Below are 19,584 nucleotides of genomic sequence, written 5' to 3' on the forward strand. Positions count from 1 at the left end.
GAATTCCTTTAAAATTGCAAAGGGTAATACTGAAAGCTGCAAAATTGTTTGACTCGAGCATTTTCCAGGTACAGCAGTTGCATCGGAGCCGAGCGGTCCCTGATGGGCTCTGCTTGGCCAGGTCCTGTGGTTAGTGCAGGCTGCCGAGTTAAAGCGGTCTGTGGTGGTGTATGCTCACACAGGAGGATAGATCAAATTTAAAATAGCAAGTGTTTTACATGGCTATATTTGGATTTTTAAAGAGTTGGTGGCCTGCGCCGAACGTCCTTTAATGGTGAGGGTTAGCTGGTACCGGCACCAGCCGTGGATTCCTCCCGGCGCTGGGCAAAGTGCTCTGTTGGCCAATGGAAGGTTCTCCACGGAGCAGCCGTGGGCAGCACTCGGAGCAGGGTCTCCGTTAAGATGCCAACTATGGATATGGATGCTCCAGCATGCAAAACCAAATTTGTAGCATATTCTAAATATGTGCTGGCACATCGTTCTCTATTGAACTCTACCATGCAGACGCTAGAAAGGGGTGCAAAGGATTCAAATATTTAAATCTGTGTGTGGTTGTAAGAATGCTAAGCTAACTAAAAGATAAAGAATGAAGCTAAAGAGCTGACGACTGAATGTCAGTTTAAGGAGTAATCTTTTTTAGAAAACTAAACTCAGAAACATCCATTTCCTTGAAGCTTTTTTCCCCCAAACCGTCTGTTGCGCAGCCTGATGGATTCTTCTTTTCAAAGAAAAACACTGACTCAGCGCTCTGTCTAACGGGGCATTTAAATGCAGTAAGGAGAGAAATGCCGTTTGCTTACGTATAATGGTGTGTGATACTCTCCTGCTACAGCTGTTGGAGGAGACAAGTGGGCTGTGCCCATTCAGTAGCGGAATGCAATTAACGGGGGTAGAAAACATTTTATATAGAAACTTTCAGTTGTAGTCCATTTTACTTGTAATGATCAAGCGGTGTGGGGTTTTTTGGTAAGTTTATATATAAATCCTGAGTTTGCCGGTTGTAGAAAATAGGCGTAAAAGCAGCCCCCTCCCTGTTCACCTGGGACACCACTTAATTGTGCGGGTGTTCGCAGATTGACATGAAATGGTGAAAATTGTGAATGCTGTCCGATCGCAGTCCCGTGCCTTACGCACCACGGATGGTGGGCTTTGGGCCCTGCGGGTACCAGTTTGCCCACAGCATCATCCCTTTTCTCTTCTTTTTCCTCTTGCCTGGCTCCTGCCTCTCCTGCTCTCTGGCTGTTTACCAACAGCTTTTGATTCCTTCGAAGCACTCCTTTTTGTCGTCTCAATAATAAATGAGAAACTATTATTATTCAATAATGAATAGATAAGTGGTGTGGCCACCACTGACCAAAGGCACATGAAAAGCAAACTGAGGAGGCAGATGTTGGCTGTAAAAGAAGGTAACAGAGATGGTGTGTGGCCTGGAAATATTTCCATATCTCTAGAAAAGGGAGCGTTCAAAAGCTGCCCGCCATCCTGCTGGTGGGAAGAGAGAGTCTGCTCACTCCTGCCCTTCTGCACAACTACTAGCGATTTGCTTCCTTTCCTTTTCTTTTTTCTTTTTTTTTTTTTTCCCTCCCCGTAACACCATGTTTCATGCTGTTTTTCTTCCCGACTGCCATCCTGCACTGCAGAAACAAGTGTATCCTACCTGTGTGAGAGCAGTTGCTATGGCACGCTGGGAATCCTGAAGAGCAAGGAGACAGATCATTGTAAGATTTGTTGTTGGAAGCCATAAATGCGGTCAGCAGCATATTTTTGTAGGCTGATTCTAGAAATCTTTGGCGGGTGTTGTTATAGCAAAATTTACCTGTAAAATTAAAACTTAATGGGAAATGCAGTCAGCAGTTTTCACAGGCCTGCTCTCCCTTTTGGAAGAAAGGCGCGATGATATTCCTAAAGATTTGAATTCGAAATAAGGATTTTGACTCTTGTGTTTCGAGGTCTAGAAATTCCTTGAATTTTGCAATTGTTTGAATTCAAATCAATGCCTGAACGTTAAGGACTGTTTCATGCTTCTCGGTTCCTTTTCACCTGAAGGATCTTATTAGATTAGAGAGTGTTTGATAAATTTTCCTCTCCCCCTCTCGCCGAGTGCCAAACAACAATTTAGGAGTTTGCATATTTTTCCTTGTGTTTTCTCTCATTCTTTCTCATTTGATTTTCACGCAAAAGTGCTTTTAAGTCATTCAGGGTGTTAAGATTGTCTCGTTTAACCGTTTGACAGCCAGCATTACTGTGGTGTTCGACTGTAAACAAGATGTGCCCAGGGACATTCGGGGGCCTGGCGGTTGTCGCAGAGATTTCTCCCAAACTCAACGGAAATGTTCAGCACTCCGTAATAAAATAAATAAATCTGGTGGGATTCTGCGGTGATGTATGAAACATCAGTTGGCTTGGTTTGCTGAATGCCAAGTATGAAAACTGGCAGCTGATGGATTTTTAAATCAAATCTCTGTTCTAGCCCTAACGTTAATTACCCAACAGCATTGCAAATTAATTTTAACATCATGCAGGCAGGTCAGATCTCACCTGTTACTTGTTCTAATGTTCAATTCAGGTTCTACATGGTCAGCTATTACGAGCGGAGTCACAGAATAGCAGTGGGAGCTCGCCATGGTTCAGTGGCCCTCTACGACATCCGGACCGGGAAATGTCAGGTAAATAAATCATTGTGACTTCCTCCCCATAAAGTGTGGAAGTTATTGAAAGGAAAGAGCGGCGAGCTCTGCATCAGTTGACATGCTGAGCTGCTGGAACATTATGGATAATGCTGAGGGGATCGATAGTTTAATGAAGGACTCAAAGTATATAGAGCCCTACTGTCTTCATTCACTGGAACTGAGTGGGTGCCACAGATGGGTTAATAATGGAAGCCTGAAGTTAGGTGCTATCCCTGCTCTGAAATAAATGGAAAATCTGATTTTAAAAAGTTAGGGTTTATAGCAGTATACATATCTACTATAGAAGTCACAGAGAAAATGCACTGACCTTTTTTTATTTTCCTAAAATTCTTCTCTACAAAATGCCATTATGCTTATGTTTGAGGTATATACGCTTTCATGAGGTTAAATAAGATACATATTTTCTTACCAGTTACCAGTGACCTAGAAGAGGATATACTTAAGGCTAACATTGAAATGAGTGCTTGGATTTAAAAATGTTTAAATGGCAATTTGCCTTTTCAGAAAAGTTCATTGGTAATGTCTTTATTATTCCTTGTACTATGTGATCAGCTATTAGTTCTCATTGAATTTCAATAGTCTTTATGTAAAGCTTGGATAAAATAACTGTATTTTGAATCTACCTTATTCTTTTGTGTGTGGAAGTATAATTTTTTTGTTGTTTCTGAGAGCTGTTATCTTTAGTCCTTACAAAATGTGCATTGTAGAGAAGGCAGCGTAGATTTCTTCCTGCTTGAACTGCAGCGTCACTCAGTATTTCCCAAATCTAATACCTGACAGCATTGTATGTTCCAGTACTTTTTGTTAAAGCAGCTGTCCTATGGAAGCTAAGATGGCCAGATTTATTTCGTAAATAGCTATATAATGCAGGCAAATAGGAAGTGTGGACTGCTCTGTCTTGCTTTAGCTGAAGTCATTTGGATCATGATTTATTAATTTAACTAAAAAATGGGTCCGGAGGAACCGCTGTATGTTGATACATCCGACGTCGCTGAGCGTTTTTGCTGTCCAGGATGAGCACTGTGCTGCAGAGCTGTGCGTGTCCCGCTTCCCACATAGTCTCCTCGGCTGCCCGTGCGAGGAGCCCATGCGTGTTGCGGGACTTTTCCCCACCTCTTCCGCTGCCAGGCTGACGAAGAGCTGAACGTCTGCTGCTGGAGAGGCACTGGCCTCAGTCCCTGTCAGTAGGCATCATCCCACTGGAAATCCAGCGTGTGAACTCCAGATCGGCCTGGGAGGCCTTGGCATCTTGCCGTTAACGGCTAATTCCTGCTGCTGCTGGAGAGGGAGAGGTGAAGAGCACGGCTGTGCGCTTCCTTATGTCTGACATCAGAGCGCGAGGAGAGTGGTGACAAAACCCGTCCCTCCGTTTAGCAGCGGCGTTTAACCAGTGCTGTCGTCCCTGCGCTTTTACCTTTGTCCAGTTCCTACTTCAGCTACTGAGCTGGCTCCCAGGTGGGCGGAGGAAGCTGTTGTACAGGGGGTGATTCCAGAGCTCTGGCTTCACTGTGAGTTCCAGGTGGGTCTGTAACGCATCCTGCACAGCCTGGTGGGCCGCAGCGGCTCTGCAGACACCCGGGGCTGCTGGGCGGCAGGACAGCAAAGTGTGCCTACGTCTGTGTTTAGGGACAAACCATCCATGGAAACCATCCCTCTGGTTTGATTTGCCCTGGGTTTGGCAGGCGTGCTGAAATACCTTCTTTTTCTCTTCTTTACTTTTTCCTTCGGTTCTCTTAAAGCAGATTCCGTGTAATCCCCACCGGCTGCAGGAGGGGATTGGGCATAGCTGGTGTTTGCCAGCCCTTTCCCCAGCGCACTCTCCTCCGTGGCAGCTGCAGCCTGCTCTCCCGGGCTCCTGCAGCGAACTCCGTGTTCCTGCCAGGGAATCGGCCCGACCATCCCCTCCGCTAATTTGATGCCTTGGTGAATACTCAACACTTGTTTTCTTACTTTCTTAACAAGCTTCCAAACGATCGTGGAAAGCAGAGATGGGGATGACTGAAGGGACTTTCAGGATAATTAGGGCAGGGTTCTTTGCAAATTTTATTATTATTCGTGAGGTAGAAAAACGTGGTCAGTGGCATGCATATGCTTATTAGGGGGCAACGCCATCTATTGGATGCAAGTTTCTTATTCCAATTCTGATCTTTTCAGTTATTTCTCACAGTTGCAGATTTCAGGCTGCTCAGAAGATGTGAAATAACTTCAGGATTGTGTAGGTGAAAAAGTTTTGAAATTGGGGAAAAAGCTCAAATTTTCTTTTGGAAGAGCTGAGCAAGCGCTGTCTCACAAACCCCAGGGTTTCTCGACACCCAGTGGAAAGTTGTTCCAGAATATTGATGGCTTTAAATATCAAGGGTTAGAAATACCCTTTTTTTTTCTTTTTTTATTCCCACACCACTACAGTTAAGTCTTCGTACCATCATTGACCTTCACCTTAAATAACGGGTTCCTCTCCTTGGTTTTTACCCTGCCGCCTTATTTACAAGCCGCCTTAACGCTCACTTTCAGCCTTTGCTTTGAAAGGTGAAAAGACCAGAGAACTGTAAAAGCTCCTTCTCTGTAAGGTACTCTCCATTTCTCTGAATCCTCCTTAGGCAAAAGAGTCACTTACGTTCTGGGCTGCACACACACTGACTTCAGTGTTTATTCCAGTCTTGCTGCTGGGCTTCCCCAAATCTTCTTTCCCTTCTTGCCTTCTATGAAACCACACAAAAGCAGAGCTTTGAAAGGCTTTTTATCTGAATGTTACTTTTCCAGATGAAACTGTGTGTCAAGGCTCACAGTTTTTGATGTGTGGTGGTTGTGTCCGTGCGTGTTCCTGTGATGCAGAACCTCCTCTTCTCCCCTAGACTTGCTGCTCGCTCCTGATCCATCCTTTGGTGGTTTGTTACCAGTTGCTGTGGAGGCCGTCCCATAGGGTGGGGGTCTTCTGTGGCTCAGAACACTCTCCCGAGCAGGGGTGTCAGCGCATGGTCCCCCAGCTCGGGGAATCACTACAAAACGTTCTTCTTTGTGTTTCTCAAAAAGCCGCGAGGACGGTGGGTTTCTCCGAGCTCCCCGTGTTTGCCTTTCCCCAAAACGGGGTGGGATGGGGTGATGCGCCTGGTGTGCATAGAGGACTGTGCTCCATCAGCCCTCTGCCTGGTGCTCGCAGGAGGGAACCTGTGCTCCGTGCTCCCGTTCCTTTGGGTTGCATGCAGAAGTAGAGCCAGAGATGGGCTTTCTGCTTCCTTCTTCCTGGAGCTGAACATCTTTTCCTGCCTACCCTGTCCGCGCAGCACCTCCGCTCTGGTGCTTCAAACTGGAAACCTGCTTTTAGGGACAACGTTTTTGATTTCTGAGATCAAAAACACAAGCTCTGGTGAGCTGAGGGAGCCTTGTCTGCAAGGGGGTGTCTGCTCCATGTCTGCTGGCGCTGCCGGGGGTCCCTCTCCTGTGGGGAGCGGTGGTGGGAGTGGGGGCCAGAGCAGGAGGGCAAGGTGGGCTGGTGGCCTCAGGGCTGGTAGCCCTAGGGCTAGCTCACCGTTCCTGCAAGACCTGTCTGCTGGCTCAGCACAGAAGTGCCAGCAGTTCCTTGCTGCGTCACTCACCTCGCTCTGAGATGTTGTCCCCCAGCCCACGGGGGACGGAGCGGGCGGGCAGTGGGGTCACCGCCACAACGGGTGTCAGCCCCCTGCGCCAGAGCCGCATCCTCCAGGGATGCCTGGAGAAAATAGCAGAAATCCTCAGAAAAGGGAGAGATTTCTTTGTTTGTGGATGCTTTTGATTTGGGGATGTTTGCATTGAATAATTCATGAAAATATAATCTGGTATCTTACCCGCATGCATACTAACATAGTTACGGTGATGGAAATAAAGCTTAACATGTTGGGTCTTCACGTCTTGCAGCCATGCTAACAAAAATAATCCCTTTTAAATTCAGTTGATGGCAAGATCTGAGCAGCGTAGGGCTTTGTGTTACTGAAATTGCGTCACAGATTTAACACGGTTCGTAGTTAGTAGAGAATTTTGTAGTAATTACCAGCAGCAGAGCAAACGGCTGGCCTGAATACGCGCTCCAAATGCGGTTACTTTATTTTTGCGTTACAGGTGAAATAGGGTGCTAATGAGAGGAGTCTTATGTTCTGCCTGCTTGAAGGAAAAGGGGAGGCATTTTCACTGTAATAATAGGAAACAAAAACATTTTGTATGGTTGGTTTTCTTTCCTTCCAGCACATTCGTATTTTGTTTCAAAGAAAGGTGGTTTTATGTACTGAAGGAGAAATTACATCTAATGATTAATAGAATGATGGATGTCAAGGATCACCTTTTTGAACAAATAATAAATCAACATTTATATATGATAGGTTTTTTCCAGTAAAATCTACAATATTAGTATCACTTATTTAAGAAGGTGTCAATTATTAATACTACCAGTAAAATGCTGCCTCAAAGCCAAAGTTATCTGCATTTCAGTATTTTGCTTTTGGTTTGCATTATTGCTGTTGTGCCTATTAACGTGCAAATTCTTCCTAATGGTTTTAAGAGAGAGTTTATTAATTATAACACTTAAAATTTTTAAACTCTTCTACATTTAATCCTGCTTTCAAGCAATTATCTTATTTCTGGGGTTTTGGATTTTAGTTTATTTTTAAAGCGTTACATCGGCATGAAAATAGCAGCTCTTGTGTATTACATCATGACAATTCCAAATGCGTTGGGTTTTTTTGTTGTTGTTCCTAATTTTTACCACAATTTAACCTGGAGATTTGGTTCTTTCGCTTTTTCTCTTTCCTGTTACATTATTTATTAAATGTTTCCTGAGTGTTGCTCGCAATTCCCAGTGCCCGGCATGGGATGGGAGCGGGGCTGGAATTGCTGTGGGTTCCGGGGCGCTTTCCCGCGGCGGCAGTGGGGCCAGGCAATGTCCGTCCTTCCCATGGCGGTATTGATTTGCCCTTCAGCTGTTTGCAGCGCGGAGAACCCGGGGCCGTGTTGTTGATTATCTACACAATGTCTCGGGGAAGAGTATTGACCCATCGCCGCTCGCTGCCTCTGGCTCTTGATTTTTCACGCCGTCTCCATGACGCTCGTAATAAAACAGACCATCTTAGTGCCGCGCGCTCCAGAAGCCGCCGATCCGCCCGTGGAATGACTGCCGGCGTTCCGGGGAGCCTTTGGTGAGCGAGGCGCTGGGGTCTGGCTCTGTGCCCCGCAGAGGGGACCCGTGCGTCCTGCGTGGCTGCGGGGAAGGGGGTCCTTCGCCTGGGCTTTGTTACTGCGAACGGCAGAGAAGCTCGGTCAGCGCGGCTTCTGAAGCGCTCGAATAATCAAAATGAGCCGGGAGGGATTTCAAGGGAAAAAAAAAACAAACCAAACCCCAAACCAACAAAATAACCTGTTATGAAAAGTGAGATGATATGAAAATGTCAAGATCGATACAAAATTTTAAATGCTTTGATAATAAGTTCCCAAATAATTACGGCAGACAGAAATATCAAACTGTTATCTGCTTTGTTTTTAGCCAGTAAGCTAAACCACCTTTTTTCAAATTCTTTACGTTATAATTTACTATTAAATAGCCATGTCTTGGAGGAGATTATGGGAAGGAAAGCTTTCCAATAGTTTCCTCTATTTCACTAATATTATTTTACACTGTGCTTTAGATTATTACTCTGAACTGCCGCTTTGAGGGGATTTCTTTGTTTCTTTCCATAAATAGGACAGTTCCATGATAGGCAGCCTTCTAGTATTAAACTGCACTAGAAACTCTGTTCTGAAGCTTAAATTAGAATTATTAGAAATACTGCCTAAACTTTGGCATGTTTTCGTACGGTACCTGCTGTTGAATCCGTTCAGCATTTTCTGTTGCTGGAGAAGTAGTGGGTTGTGACCAGAATACCTTTAAATACCTTTAAATCCCCCAAGAGCGCGGTGTGCCCAGACAGGCGCTGGGAGGTGAAGGCTCCCTAGGAGGCTTTCCCAGCGCGGTGGGATGCGGAGCAGCCCTTGGGGAGATGCTCAGCCCCCTCCCCACCTGGGGGGGACCCATGTGCCCTGGAAGGGCAGGTTTTTCCTTTTTTTACTAGTGCCTGGTGCCACATCCATCAGCGTGACATCGGCGGTCTCCAGAGCGGCATTTGGCAGTTCAGGGCGTATTCATCACAGGTGATGTCTCTCTCAGGAAAGCACGATTGTAAATGGAGGGAGCCGATGAGTGGCGGCCCCCGGGCAGAGGCGGGGAGAGAGGTGGGAAGGGATCTCTGCTGTCATCACGTCTGACCTCCTGCACAGGCATCCGGCACCGCTGGGCAACCTGCGTCTTCAGGAGATCGTCTCATCTTGGTCTTAAATTTTCCAGGGCCAGAAACGTCATAATTTCAGGAGTTAGTGATTTTCATTAAAAATGCTGCGTTTTGTTTCTAGTTTGACTTTGCTTTAGCTTCAGCTTCCAACCACTAGGTCTTATTTTATATTTAACTGTTAATTTGCGTAAGAAATTAGTTTATTTTCTGCACATGAGTGCTCTAAACGTGGTCAGAGTCCCACCATCGTACTTGACAAACCAAAGACATGAGGCTCCTTGGGATGACAAGAGGAAACGGCCTCAAGTTGCGCCAGGAGAGGTTTAGGTTGGATATTAGGAAAAAAATTTACACTCAAAGGGTTATTAAGCATTGGAACAGGCTGCCCAGGGCAGCGGTTGAGTCACCATCCCTGGAGATGGTATTGCCGGATCCCATGGAATTTGTTCAAGTTTACGAAGGCTTTCCAGCGGTTAGGTCAGTGCCCAGCAGTTCTGGTGTTTCTTGCTCAGCCCGACCAGCAGGGAACTTCCCCGGTTGTCTCGAGTGCTGGGAGAGCTGGTCAAGGTGGTGGGGTTGGGTTGGGTGGGTTGGGGTTTTTTTAAGGTAGCAAATATAAATACAGCCATAACTTTGTGCTTACATGTGGTTTGGCTGGTGCCCTTTTGGTTTCCATGCTTCACCTAATCACTGTTTCAGCCCAGAAAAACACAAATGTACATTCTTCTCGAAATTCACGTTCTGCTTGTTCACGTGACTTTTGACAAATTTCCTCAGGTTTCTATTTATAGAGAAAGGGATGGATAGGCAAAAGGGAAAATGTATGGCTGAATCACCTCTCCGTTCTCCGCAGAGGTTATATTCAGGTTGCGGATTAGTCACGCTATGCTCAAAAATGAAAACCCGGTACAAAATGTTTACAACCTCATTCTGTGCCTTAATTCTATTTCGAAAACAAATTATCATAAGAAAAGGGCCGAATAAGAATAACAACTTTAACAGAAGGGCTGCTATGCAATTAGCCTAGTGCATGTATGGTTTTATACTTCAATTTTCTTCCTTTATCTGTGTGATCGCGTGCTGCTTTTATTCTGGATAGCAGAAAGCTGCCTACATTTGAACAGACAAATACTTGCTGGCAATTTTTCTCCTGTTCCTGTCGGTTGTTAGGCACACGTTGTCCTCCTTAGGCTGTATAAAAAAACCCCGACACAGGATTGCGGTGGTTCTGTGTCCGCTGACTTGCTCGGGACCGGAGGGATGTCTGACAGTATGAAGGTGCTCTCGGCTTCAGCCTGGCGGCTCCGGCGGGGTTTTAAGCGTATGCAGAGCTGCCTTTAACTGAGTCATACTTATCAGGGACTGCAAAGGTTAAGCTTTATCAGCTGCACAAAAAAAGGTTGAGGTTTCATCAAAAACTTCCATCCTCACAACCTGTCGACCACAATTTGATGATGATTATTGATTATTTCACAGCCTTTCACTCACTCTGGCACCGCGGCCAGCCTTGATATACAGATAGGGCCGCAGTCCGGCTAAAATAAGACTCCATCTTGATAATGGACTGCGATGAGATACTGTTATTTGATAAAGATAATTGATGTTTCGCAGTGAATTGGAAAACAGTTCTGAGCGCGGCAGGTCTGTGGCAGCTCCGTCTGCAAACGTGGCCTTTGTTTACAAGAGGCAGCAGAAGCCACGCCACGGGACCTGCAGCCACCCTGCTCTGCGCTGAAGGCACTGCGGCAGCGGGAACGGCAGGCTGTGGCCAAAAACCAACCACTGACGCTGAGAAGCGCCATTTGGGATTTTGCAGTCGGGATGAAGTTTCTCCAGCGGGTACATAGCTTAGCGTGCTTCTGCTGGGACACCTGGAGATCTTGTGTCTTTGATGGGGATCTACTTCATAATTTATTTCAGGTGAGCTGGTGTCCTAAAACCCTGCTTTTTAAAAATTTATTCATTTATTTATACATGATGCTTGAATTAGGCAAAATGCTACTTGAAAAAATTGAAATTTGCCAAGGGAAAATGAGGCATAGTGTGGGTCTAGATTTCTTCACTTCCTGGAGTTTTAGCTCATTAATTTAAAACACAATGCGTGCTTCTGGCCTCCCATCTCCGCCTTTGTTGACTACACACGTGCAGCCCCTGGTTTTGAACTGCTTAAGGTATCGCTCATCGCAAGTTCTGTTCGCCCAAGTTCTTTTAGTCCTATTACAACCTCTGTAACCCCTAATTAAGCAATAGGAGATGGCAGGGAGTGGGGTTATCACGAGCTAATGACACCCCAAGTGTGCTGCGGGGCACAAGGTTCATCTCTGTGCCGCTAATCCTCCGGGGGAGTGATTATCTCGTGATAAACGTGCCACATTGCAGTGCGGGGACGCCAACGCCGTGCGCTCCTGCCGCTGCTGGCCGGCCTGAATACACTTCCCATTCCAAACGGCGTTTTTCCCATTGATTTTACAAACTTGACAGTTTTGAGGTTTTCTGAAGTGACTTACATACTGTGCAAAGTCATGACCCAGGAGATATGCTGCTTTATTTTTTTTTTATTTTTAAAGAAATATATTTATTAAGAATATGCTTACCAAAAAAAAATAATGCATAGTCATTTTTGCCAGGCTAGAAGCCCCCTCAGCAGGTTGAATGCAACTAAAAGGTGATGTTAAATCAAAACAAATAATATTTTGCATAAGATTGTAAATTATCATCAACATACAATTGAAATTCCTTTCTTTGGAGGTGCATTAACACAGAAAGAGAGTGATGTTCTGCTGTTTCCTTTCCAAATGGAACACTAAATCAGTGTTACCAGACTGTAGGTGTATTTCAGGTAACTAGATTTTAGGGTACACGATTGTTACTGATTTTGGAATGATGGGAAAATGTTAACGGCTGAAAGTTCCTTAGTCATATTTTGTTCATCGGTGTCTCTAGCACTATTTTATAGCCAAAACAGATTTAGTGTCATTATTCGTTAATTATAATCATGATAATCCGTAAGCATTCTTTTGGGGGGGGGGGGCTGTTCCTCCGTGTGCAGGTGGGCAGCAGGCATTTCATCTGGCTCTCTAAGGTGTCTGCCCCTTACCTGGGCACCTGAAGCCTTTTCCAGAAGATACGTCTTCTGCTCTTCCCACCGACAGGGCTCAAACTGAACAGGTCCGTGAATTTTATGGGAAAACATCCATCTACCTCCAGCGCTGTTCTCATTTTTAGGGGATTTTTGGCTGTTGCCATCAGCCTGGGTACTTTGTGTTCCTGCTTGGCTGGTGGCTCCAGTCGTGGAAGCTCGGAGAAGCCCCTCCGAAGACCGAGACTCTTCACCAGCATTGAGCTGGAGATGATGCAGGGTTGTGTATGGGGCTGTATATTTTGATGGGTGATTTATGAAAACTTTGTCTGCTGTAAAGACACCTGCTGAAGGCGATGTCCTTGCTGTTGCCGATACGATGACGTGTACAGCCAGGGGTCCCTGGGGAGGGGGTGCCCGGCTGGGGAGCCCCGGCATCGCTGCCACGAGCATCGCTTTGCTGCGCCTCCCCGGGAGGAGGCTGCGGGGTGATGCCGGTACCGGCTTTTGTACATAAAAACTGACACTTTTACCCGAAGATTAAAGAGAAGCCTGTGTTTTGGTTCGGTTTGTTTCAAAGCAAAAGATGCTTTTAAACATTGGCTAGGATCAATACTGTTTGGTCCGCGGTACTGTATTTGGCTGGCTGCAGAATTAAAATCAGAGCTTCAGCAGTCAAAGCCGTAATTGAATTGTGCATAGGATTATTTTATTGCAGTACCTAGATGCCTTTGCAAATTTTTATTCTTATATAAAGCAGAAAATGATTTCATATTATCTTTAGAATGAATAGTTGCTGATGCCAGATGGTTTGTTTTAGTTAAATTTGATTACCGAATAAAAGACGCTGTTCTCTAACACAGCGTTTTAAAGGTAGAAAAAGAAAGATAGTTATCCTGCAATCTTGAAGCTGTGAGGGCATTTACTGACACTGTCACGCTGACAAGTTCAGATGAGGCAGGAAAACTTGTTAGTAGAAACACGCATCCGCAGATTGCAGATAAAAGATAATTACTGGGTATAACCTTTTAATTTTATAGGCCAAACTCCTCCTCTGGCTGGAGGCGGGAGGGCAAGGGGAGCCGTGGGGCTGCAGAGCGAGTGCCGTGGCACTGCCCTCCAGGGCAAGCATTTACTGCGGTGTCCTGCTCTAGAAACACCCCGTTGTGCCCCGGCTGGGGTGCAGACGGCCACGGTGACATGCAGGGCGGCTGGGGATGATTCCGTTCTGTTTTCTTTAGAATCTGACTCACCCAAGCAAGAGTTCACAAGGGAAAATCCATAAGAATGGAATCGGAGACAGTAATGAGGCAACGCTGGAACTTGGGGGGATGTGCTGTGGCTGCACCAGGACTTCATGTTTTCATCTCCTCAGCGATACAGACGCCAGCCTTGCTCTTTACTCTTCTTCCCATTCTATTGGCGGTGCAGGATGGGCTCGCAGCAGGAGGAAGGCACCGTGTGTGGGGCAGACCCCTTTTCCCTGCGGGCTGTGGTAGCTTTACTCTGAGCCGATATTTCTAAACAAGGCCAATAATACCGTTGAGGGATTTTATTCAATTTTACTGTAACAAGAAATGGTCTTGTCCTGTCAACAGCAAATCCCAGCTATGCAGCAGCAACACAGCCACTTTTTTTCAAGTTTCTCAAATGTCTTTTAAAACCAGTATTTAATTATGCCCGGTTGGTTAGCTGGTGGTAATTTAGCAGCAGATTTTATGGGAGTAAACTGCACTGATATGCAGCTTCTACACGGGAGGCTGGTGGGGATTTAGCCAAGGTGTGAATTCACAGCACACTAACTCCTCTGCATTAACTCTCCACCCGGATGGTGTTGATCTGCACCAAATCTGCCTCTGCATCGCAGATAAACCTGCTTTGCACATATAAATACATGCATTAAGCTCCAAGTAACGCATCTGAGAGTCCTCGTGTGCAGCCCGGCGAGGGCACGATAAATCCATACCCTCACTCCCCTCCAACTTCCCAGCCTCGGGAGGCGAAGGAATGAGGCCTCGGGAATCACCAAATTTGCTTTCCGGGTCACGCTGATGAGCAGCACCGGTTTGCTAAAAGGCAGTGTTTTCTCTTTCCGCCCTTTTGTTCTCGTTGATTTGGAGGCTGGTTTAACGGCGCTCTGCCTTGGCGGGCCTGCTGCCTTTGCAGGCGCAGGAGCATCTCCTCGGAAGCGGGAAGCTGGGGGAGATGCCGAGTTGGGACTGTGAGTCCGAGCACAGAAATCAGGACTGCTCCTGAATAACCGAAGTTAGTAAAAACTAAATAAAAAAACTGATTCAACTACGGCTTTCTACTTAACTCCTGTGCCTCAGCTGGCAGTGTAATCCATTCCGCTACGGGATTTTTTTCTTTGTGAAGCCGTACAATTCAGTATCCAAAAGTCAAATAGACTGCAAAAGGATATTAAAAGTTGCTGACCAGCCTTGGGGGCCACAACCCCCCCCGCTGAGTTACAGATTTATTGCAGCACTGGGTTCCTGGCATCCCCAGGAGCAGTGACAGAACGGTAGCTATACAGATTTTATACCAAGCTCCGTAAAGCAAATTGAGTTTCCATGTATCTAAAATTATATCTAATTTAGCTATTACTTCCTATTCAGACACTATTTCCTACACAAAAAGTGACCTTGACTCTTCTTTTTCCCCTCTATAAAAAGCTTTTTTTCTTCAGGTGCTGCTAAAGCAGTTTTCTGGAGCTGTGCACGGACCCATCCAGATGGGAAGGGGAATAAGGACTTTTTTTTTTTTTTTTTTACATTGTTCTTATAACTTTGATAGGAAAGAATTTCTCAGAAATGCTATTTTTGTGGAAGAGAGAATCCCTAGGTTGTGCCATGCAGGTTTGGCAGTGTTTCGCCAGATAGGTTGTTGTCAGTCGCCTCGGTGCGTAAGAACCATCGTCCTTTTCTCCTAAAGGCCTATCACTTCCTTCAAAGAAAAGCTGGAACAAGAGTCTATGCAAATACCTTTGAAGCCCAAAATGTAAGTCTAATGTTAACTCACAATTCATAACTCGCAAAACCCCATCTACTTTCTGTCCCATAGTTGAAGTAGACACAGAGCCCTAATGCGCATTAAATGGTGACGGTCAGTCTGGGTTTCTCCCTTTCGGGTTGCCCGTGGCCAACAAGCACGGGTTTAAACGCCCCTGTCTCTGTAGATGTGCAGAACTGTTGAACAACACGTTTTTTAACTGCCCTCTTTCTCCAGTCTAGGCAAGGCCTTTGTGACTGCGTCTTTGCTTTGGGGGGGTTGTTCTCTGTTAGGGAAGAACCTGGTCCTGAGCTGGGACTTTGTGCCTGACTGCATCCTCCTTTGCTTCCTGCATCCCGGAGTGTGCCACCCGTGGGTGTCCCAGCTTGGGAAGGGCTGGGACCCCCCTGGAGCAGCGACGGGTGGGAGCTGTGGGCCAGGGCTGCGTTTGTCCCGGGGACATGGGGACACCCGGCTGTGAGCCAGCCCCAGCGCGGCTGCCAGCGGCTGCAAAGGGGCTTTCCCAAAAGAGAGGGACCCGGAAAATCTGCGATCAAAGTAAAGCTTTTAACCCAGATACCAAAGTACGTTTGGGGAGGAATTGAAACAATTAACGCCAAGCAAGGACAGTCTGTACCCCAAACATGTTTAATAACTCATAACCAGAACAATGTGTGAACAGATCATCTCTTGTACTTTGGCAGCTCTTGAGGACTTACTGATCGCTGGTTTGCTTGAAGATTTTATAGTTGTACAACGGCATGTAATGCTCCAGGTATTATTACTATTATCATGAATGAATTTTCCCGCAATTTAGAGCGGTTGTGTGAATAAGTGGCCCTGATACTGTTCATGGGGTTTCTGAACACCCGGGTGTGTTCTGAAGAGCATTTCACCCTCTGCCTCTCGGCCCATCCCCACCAGGCCTTAGCAAAGCGTTAATTGCAAAATATTCTGGAATCTGCTGGTGCCCGTGATCTGCATCACATAAAAATGTATGCTTGCTTGATGGTAGAAAAGTGAAAATCTTGTTAGGCGGAAGACTTTTTTTGGCAGTAGCGCGGGCTGTGATGAGGAGGAGGACAGTCGTTACGCGCTGCAGTTCTGGAGTTCCCACCGAGCCCCGCGAGAGCGTGGCACGGTGTCCTGGGGGACGTCACTGCACGCGCCTATTTGCGCATGGGGGTCTCGCCAGTGTTCCCAGTTAGGTAAGGGGGGGTCTCGACAGAAGCATAAATTATTTAAATAAATAAATTTTATAAAGTCGAAAAGCTGCTGTGTTTTCCAAAGGCAATGACATTGCATCACTAAGTGTAACCCATCGTACACGGGCTACTTGTAAGAAAGATTTAGGCTTGTAAGAAAATGTTCTCCAAATATTTTAAAATTGAGGACCGCGATTTTCAAACTTCCGCTTGTTCTGACGATCTCGATGCTGATGCTTGTGACCCTTGGAGAGGACGCGAGCGGTAAGCGTGGAAAGCACAAGCAGCGTCGGGGAGTTCTGCAGCAGGTGACAGTTTGCCCAGGAACCGCAAAAGGTCTGGAAACACGGCTGTGCTGATTAGAAAATTAGAGCGAGGAGCGGCGAAAATCAGAAGGCCTGCTTCAAAACTGACAGCAGAGTTGCTTTCCCAGAGTCCGCAGGGCAGAAGACACTTCTAGAAGGATAATTAAGTCCCCAAACCCCAGTGTCCTGGCGGGAAGCACTGATCTCGTTAGCTTTTCCTCCGCCGTCGGAGTTGCTGAACGCTTTTCTTTAAAGTCTCGGGTCACTTGGGAATGATGGATTTGTGTGTTTTGCAAGTGCGTTGAAGGCTCTGAAGTCAAAGGTTAAAAATACTCCGGTGCTCCAAACGTGACTGTGACATTGTTCTAACTGCTTTTCTTTAAAACTTGGGTGGGTAAAGCTGGAGCTGAGCGGGAAGAGCTGCATCTGACAGAGCTGTCTGAGCATGAGTGTTCTTGCGGTGCCAAAAACCCCCTCGCTCTCACAGCTTCATCTGTGCTGACGCAGCTGGGAAGGAATTTTAGCCGAAGGGTACCTTAGCGAAACACGCTTTGGCTGGAAAGAGTGGGAAACTTCTGGAAATGTCGTGATGGCTGCCTGGACAGGAGAGGAGAAAAAACAGGGCTGCTGCGACCACATCTGGCTCGTCACCGGAGTTTGAAAGGTTCGAAATGTTTCATACTCCGATTATCAGCTGTCGAATAGGAGCTGGCATATGTAGGCGGGTGGAACGCAGGGTTTTGATCGGTTTAACTCTTATTATCAAGCCGTATTTCCCTAACAGTAAATAACTACACAGGGAGAGGGGATGCTCCATGTATTCCCAGCTCCTGTTAACTCACTGTAGGACAGCATTTCATTCTTAGTCTAATTAGAATTGTTAATAGCTTTTTCTTTCAATAGGGACTGATTTTCAATGCAAATTATGAGTTCTGAAGAACAGTATCTGTAAGAGAGCACCTTCTCTCATCACCCTCTGGTGCTGTGAGCCATACAGGGTTATCTGGGTGACAATTTATTTCTTCATTTAAGTTTCTTCTGTTTAAAAAAGACACTCTTCTGTGAACTGCGTGCTCCTAGCCCGGCCTCCTGCTGGCTGTGCTCCGCTCGTCACCCTTCCACCAGCTCTGCCCGTTAAGGATGTGATTTGCGTTTTGATAGTTGGTTGGATGAAATCCGTGTAATACATGGTAAATCTGGCCCCTGTTGGGGTTTTTTGGGGAGCGGTCAGTGTCTCTTCTCCCTGCAGGGTGCTGTCTGGCGCTGGGCTGTCAGCCCAGACTTCCTCACTACCGGTGAATATCAGCCTTGAGGGATTTGTGGTTCCAGATCGAAAGCTTTCCAGGGCTTCCCGGCAGCGAGCATGAGCAAATCCAGGGATCCGGTGTTTGTCCAGCATGATCTCTTGTCTAGATTCTTATCTATATTTTTTTATTTTTTTTACACAAACTGTTCGCAATTCTTATTACACCCCTTTTACTAGTGCTTTAAATTAATTCTTCTGTATCTCACAAAATACTATTTAAAAATAGGGAAAAAATATTCAGCACTGTCTTCTTCCAGTTTCATTGGTAAGAATATCCTAATTGTACTCAAAATTCACACTTTAAATGATTTTCCTAGAAGTTAAACCTGAGGCTTGCCCGTGAGCTGTTGACACCTCTTTTAAACTGGTAATTGGCAAGGAGATACGGATTTCAATAAGAATACCAAGTTGCCTAACGCGTACTCCTCCAGCTGTTCTGAGGTGACCTTACAGTATTATGAACCTTTAGATATAGTGCAGCGGCGTTAGTTTCAGAAATCCCTGCTGGTATTATGGAGAGGCCGGTTTATGTGTTGGGGGGCAATTAATTGCCCTATGGATTTTGACGGTCCACATGAAAGCCTTGACCTGGCAAGTACGTTCCTAAAGCATGAGCTGGCGTTGAACATCTGTGAACATTTTGGGCTGTTTGAATGGCAGCCCGGGCTGGGTTTGCGCATCCCGCATCCAGGCGCATCCTTTTCTCATGGCCGTGGTTTGGGGAGGAGAAGGCCAGGTCTGGGCTCTTCTGTGCGGTGCCAGGAGGGGCTTTGGGGCCGGTTTTGAACCATCCCGTAACACTTGGGTGGCTGCAGCTGTCGCTAATTTTTTCTGGATTAAGTTCGGTGGAGAAAGAAGCCGCCTCATTTTCTGGTTGTCATTTGCCCAGGAAGTAAAAGCAAATTGTGCTGAGGGACTCCCAGCAGGAGAAGCTCCTAACAAACGAGAGGCGTATATTGACTGGCAGCCGCCTGCCACGCCGCTGATAAATGTATTTTTATCCGCCGCCGGTCAAGGGCACTTTCTGCTCCCGTCGAATCTGCCTCGCAGATCGTGCATGGCACATTTGAATACTGAGTAATTGTAATGGCTGATGCAAAACTGTATTACTGTAAGGTCAGAAATTAAGTTACGGATTTTATTAAGTTAAAAAATGTAATACGTGCGCTTTGACTTTATCTTGGTATTATTGAGAAACCACTTGAAGGACAGGAAGAAAATTAATTTAAAGATGCAAATATACTCTTCTTCTCAGTACAGTCCTGAAATTTTTACTGCGATTGTTAGTATTCCTGGAACTCACATAGAAATTAAATTATTAAAGGTACTGAAACTGTTTTAAGTTAATAGTATTTTAGATATTTCCACTAAATTGCTTGGAAAGTAGGGATTTCTTCTTTAAAGTGCTCATAAAAACCTCTGAAGGGCCATCTTGGAAGAATTTACTTTTGGTATGAAAAATGAGATCATATTTCAGCCGTCTTTTCAGGTGAAGCCTTTTCCTTTTGTCTGGCTTTGTTTTTATAAAAGCCCAAAGCTGCGGATGCCCGGCCTTGGCCAGGGCAGCGCACGTCTGCAGGGAGAGACGTCGCGCAGCTGGTCCGTCCCGCCAGGACAGCTGGGAACAAGTGTGTTTCCTTCTTTTCTAAACACAAAAATTAGTATAACTGCATTATTCAAGACTTCAGTTTCAGATTATTGACAATGCATCGTATTTCTAT

At 45.9% G+C, this 19,584-nt stretch overlaps 1 protein-coding gene across 2 annotated transcripts in view; it reads left to right on the forward strand.

Annotated features, from left to right (window-relative positions):
• The window catches only part of WDR7 (WD repeat domain 7), a 124,583-nt gene that overhangs the window by 96,656 nt on the left and 8,343 nt on the right, over positions 1-19,584 (forward strand). For both annotated transcript variants that reach the window (XM_063319837.1, XM_063319838.1), the window contains one exon: positions 2,567-2,666. In XM_063319837.1, coding sequence (XP_063175907.1) covers positions 2,567-2,666 — 100 coding nt within the window. The remainder of the gene's footprint in view (positions 1-2,566; positions 2,667-19,584) is intronic.

The sequence above is a fragment of the Chroicocephalus ridibundus genome, chromosome Z, assembly GCF_963924245.1.
Source record: "Chroicocephalus ridibundus chromosome Z, bChrRid1.1, whole genome shotgun sequence".
Taxonomy (NCBI): Eukaryota; Metazoa; Chordata; class Aves; order Charadriiformes; family Laridae; genus Chroicocephalus; species Chroicocephalus ridibundus.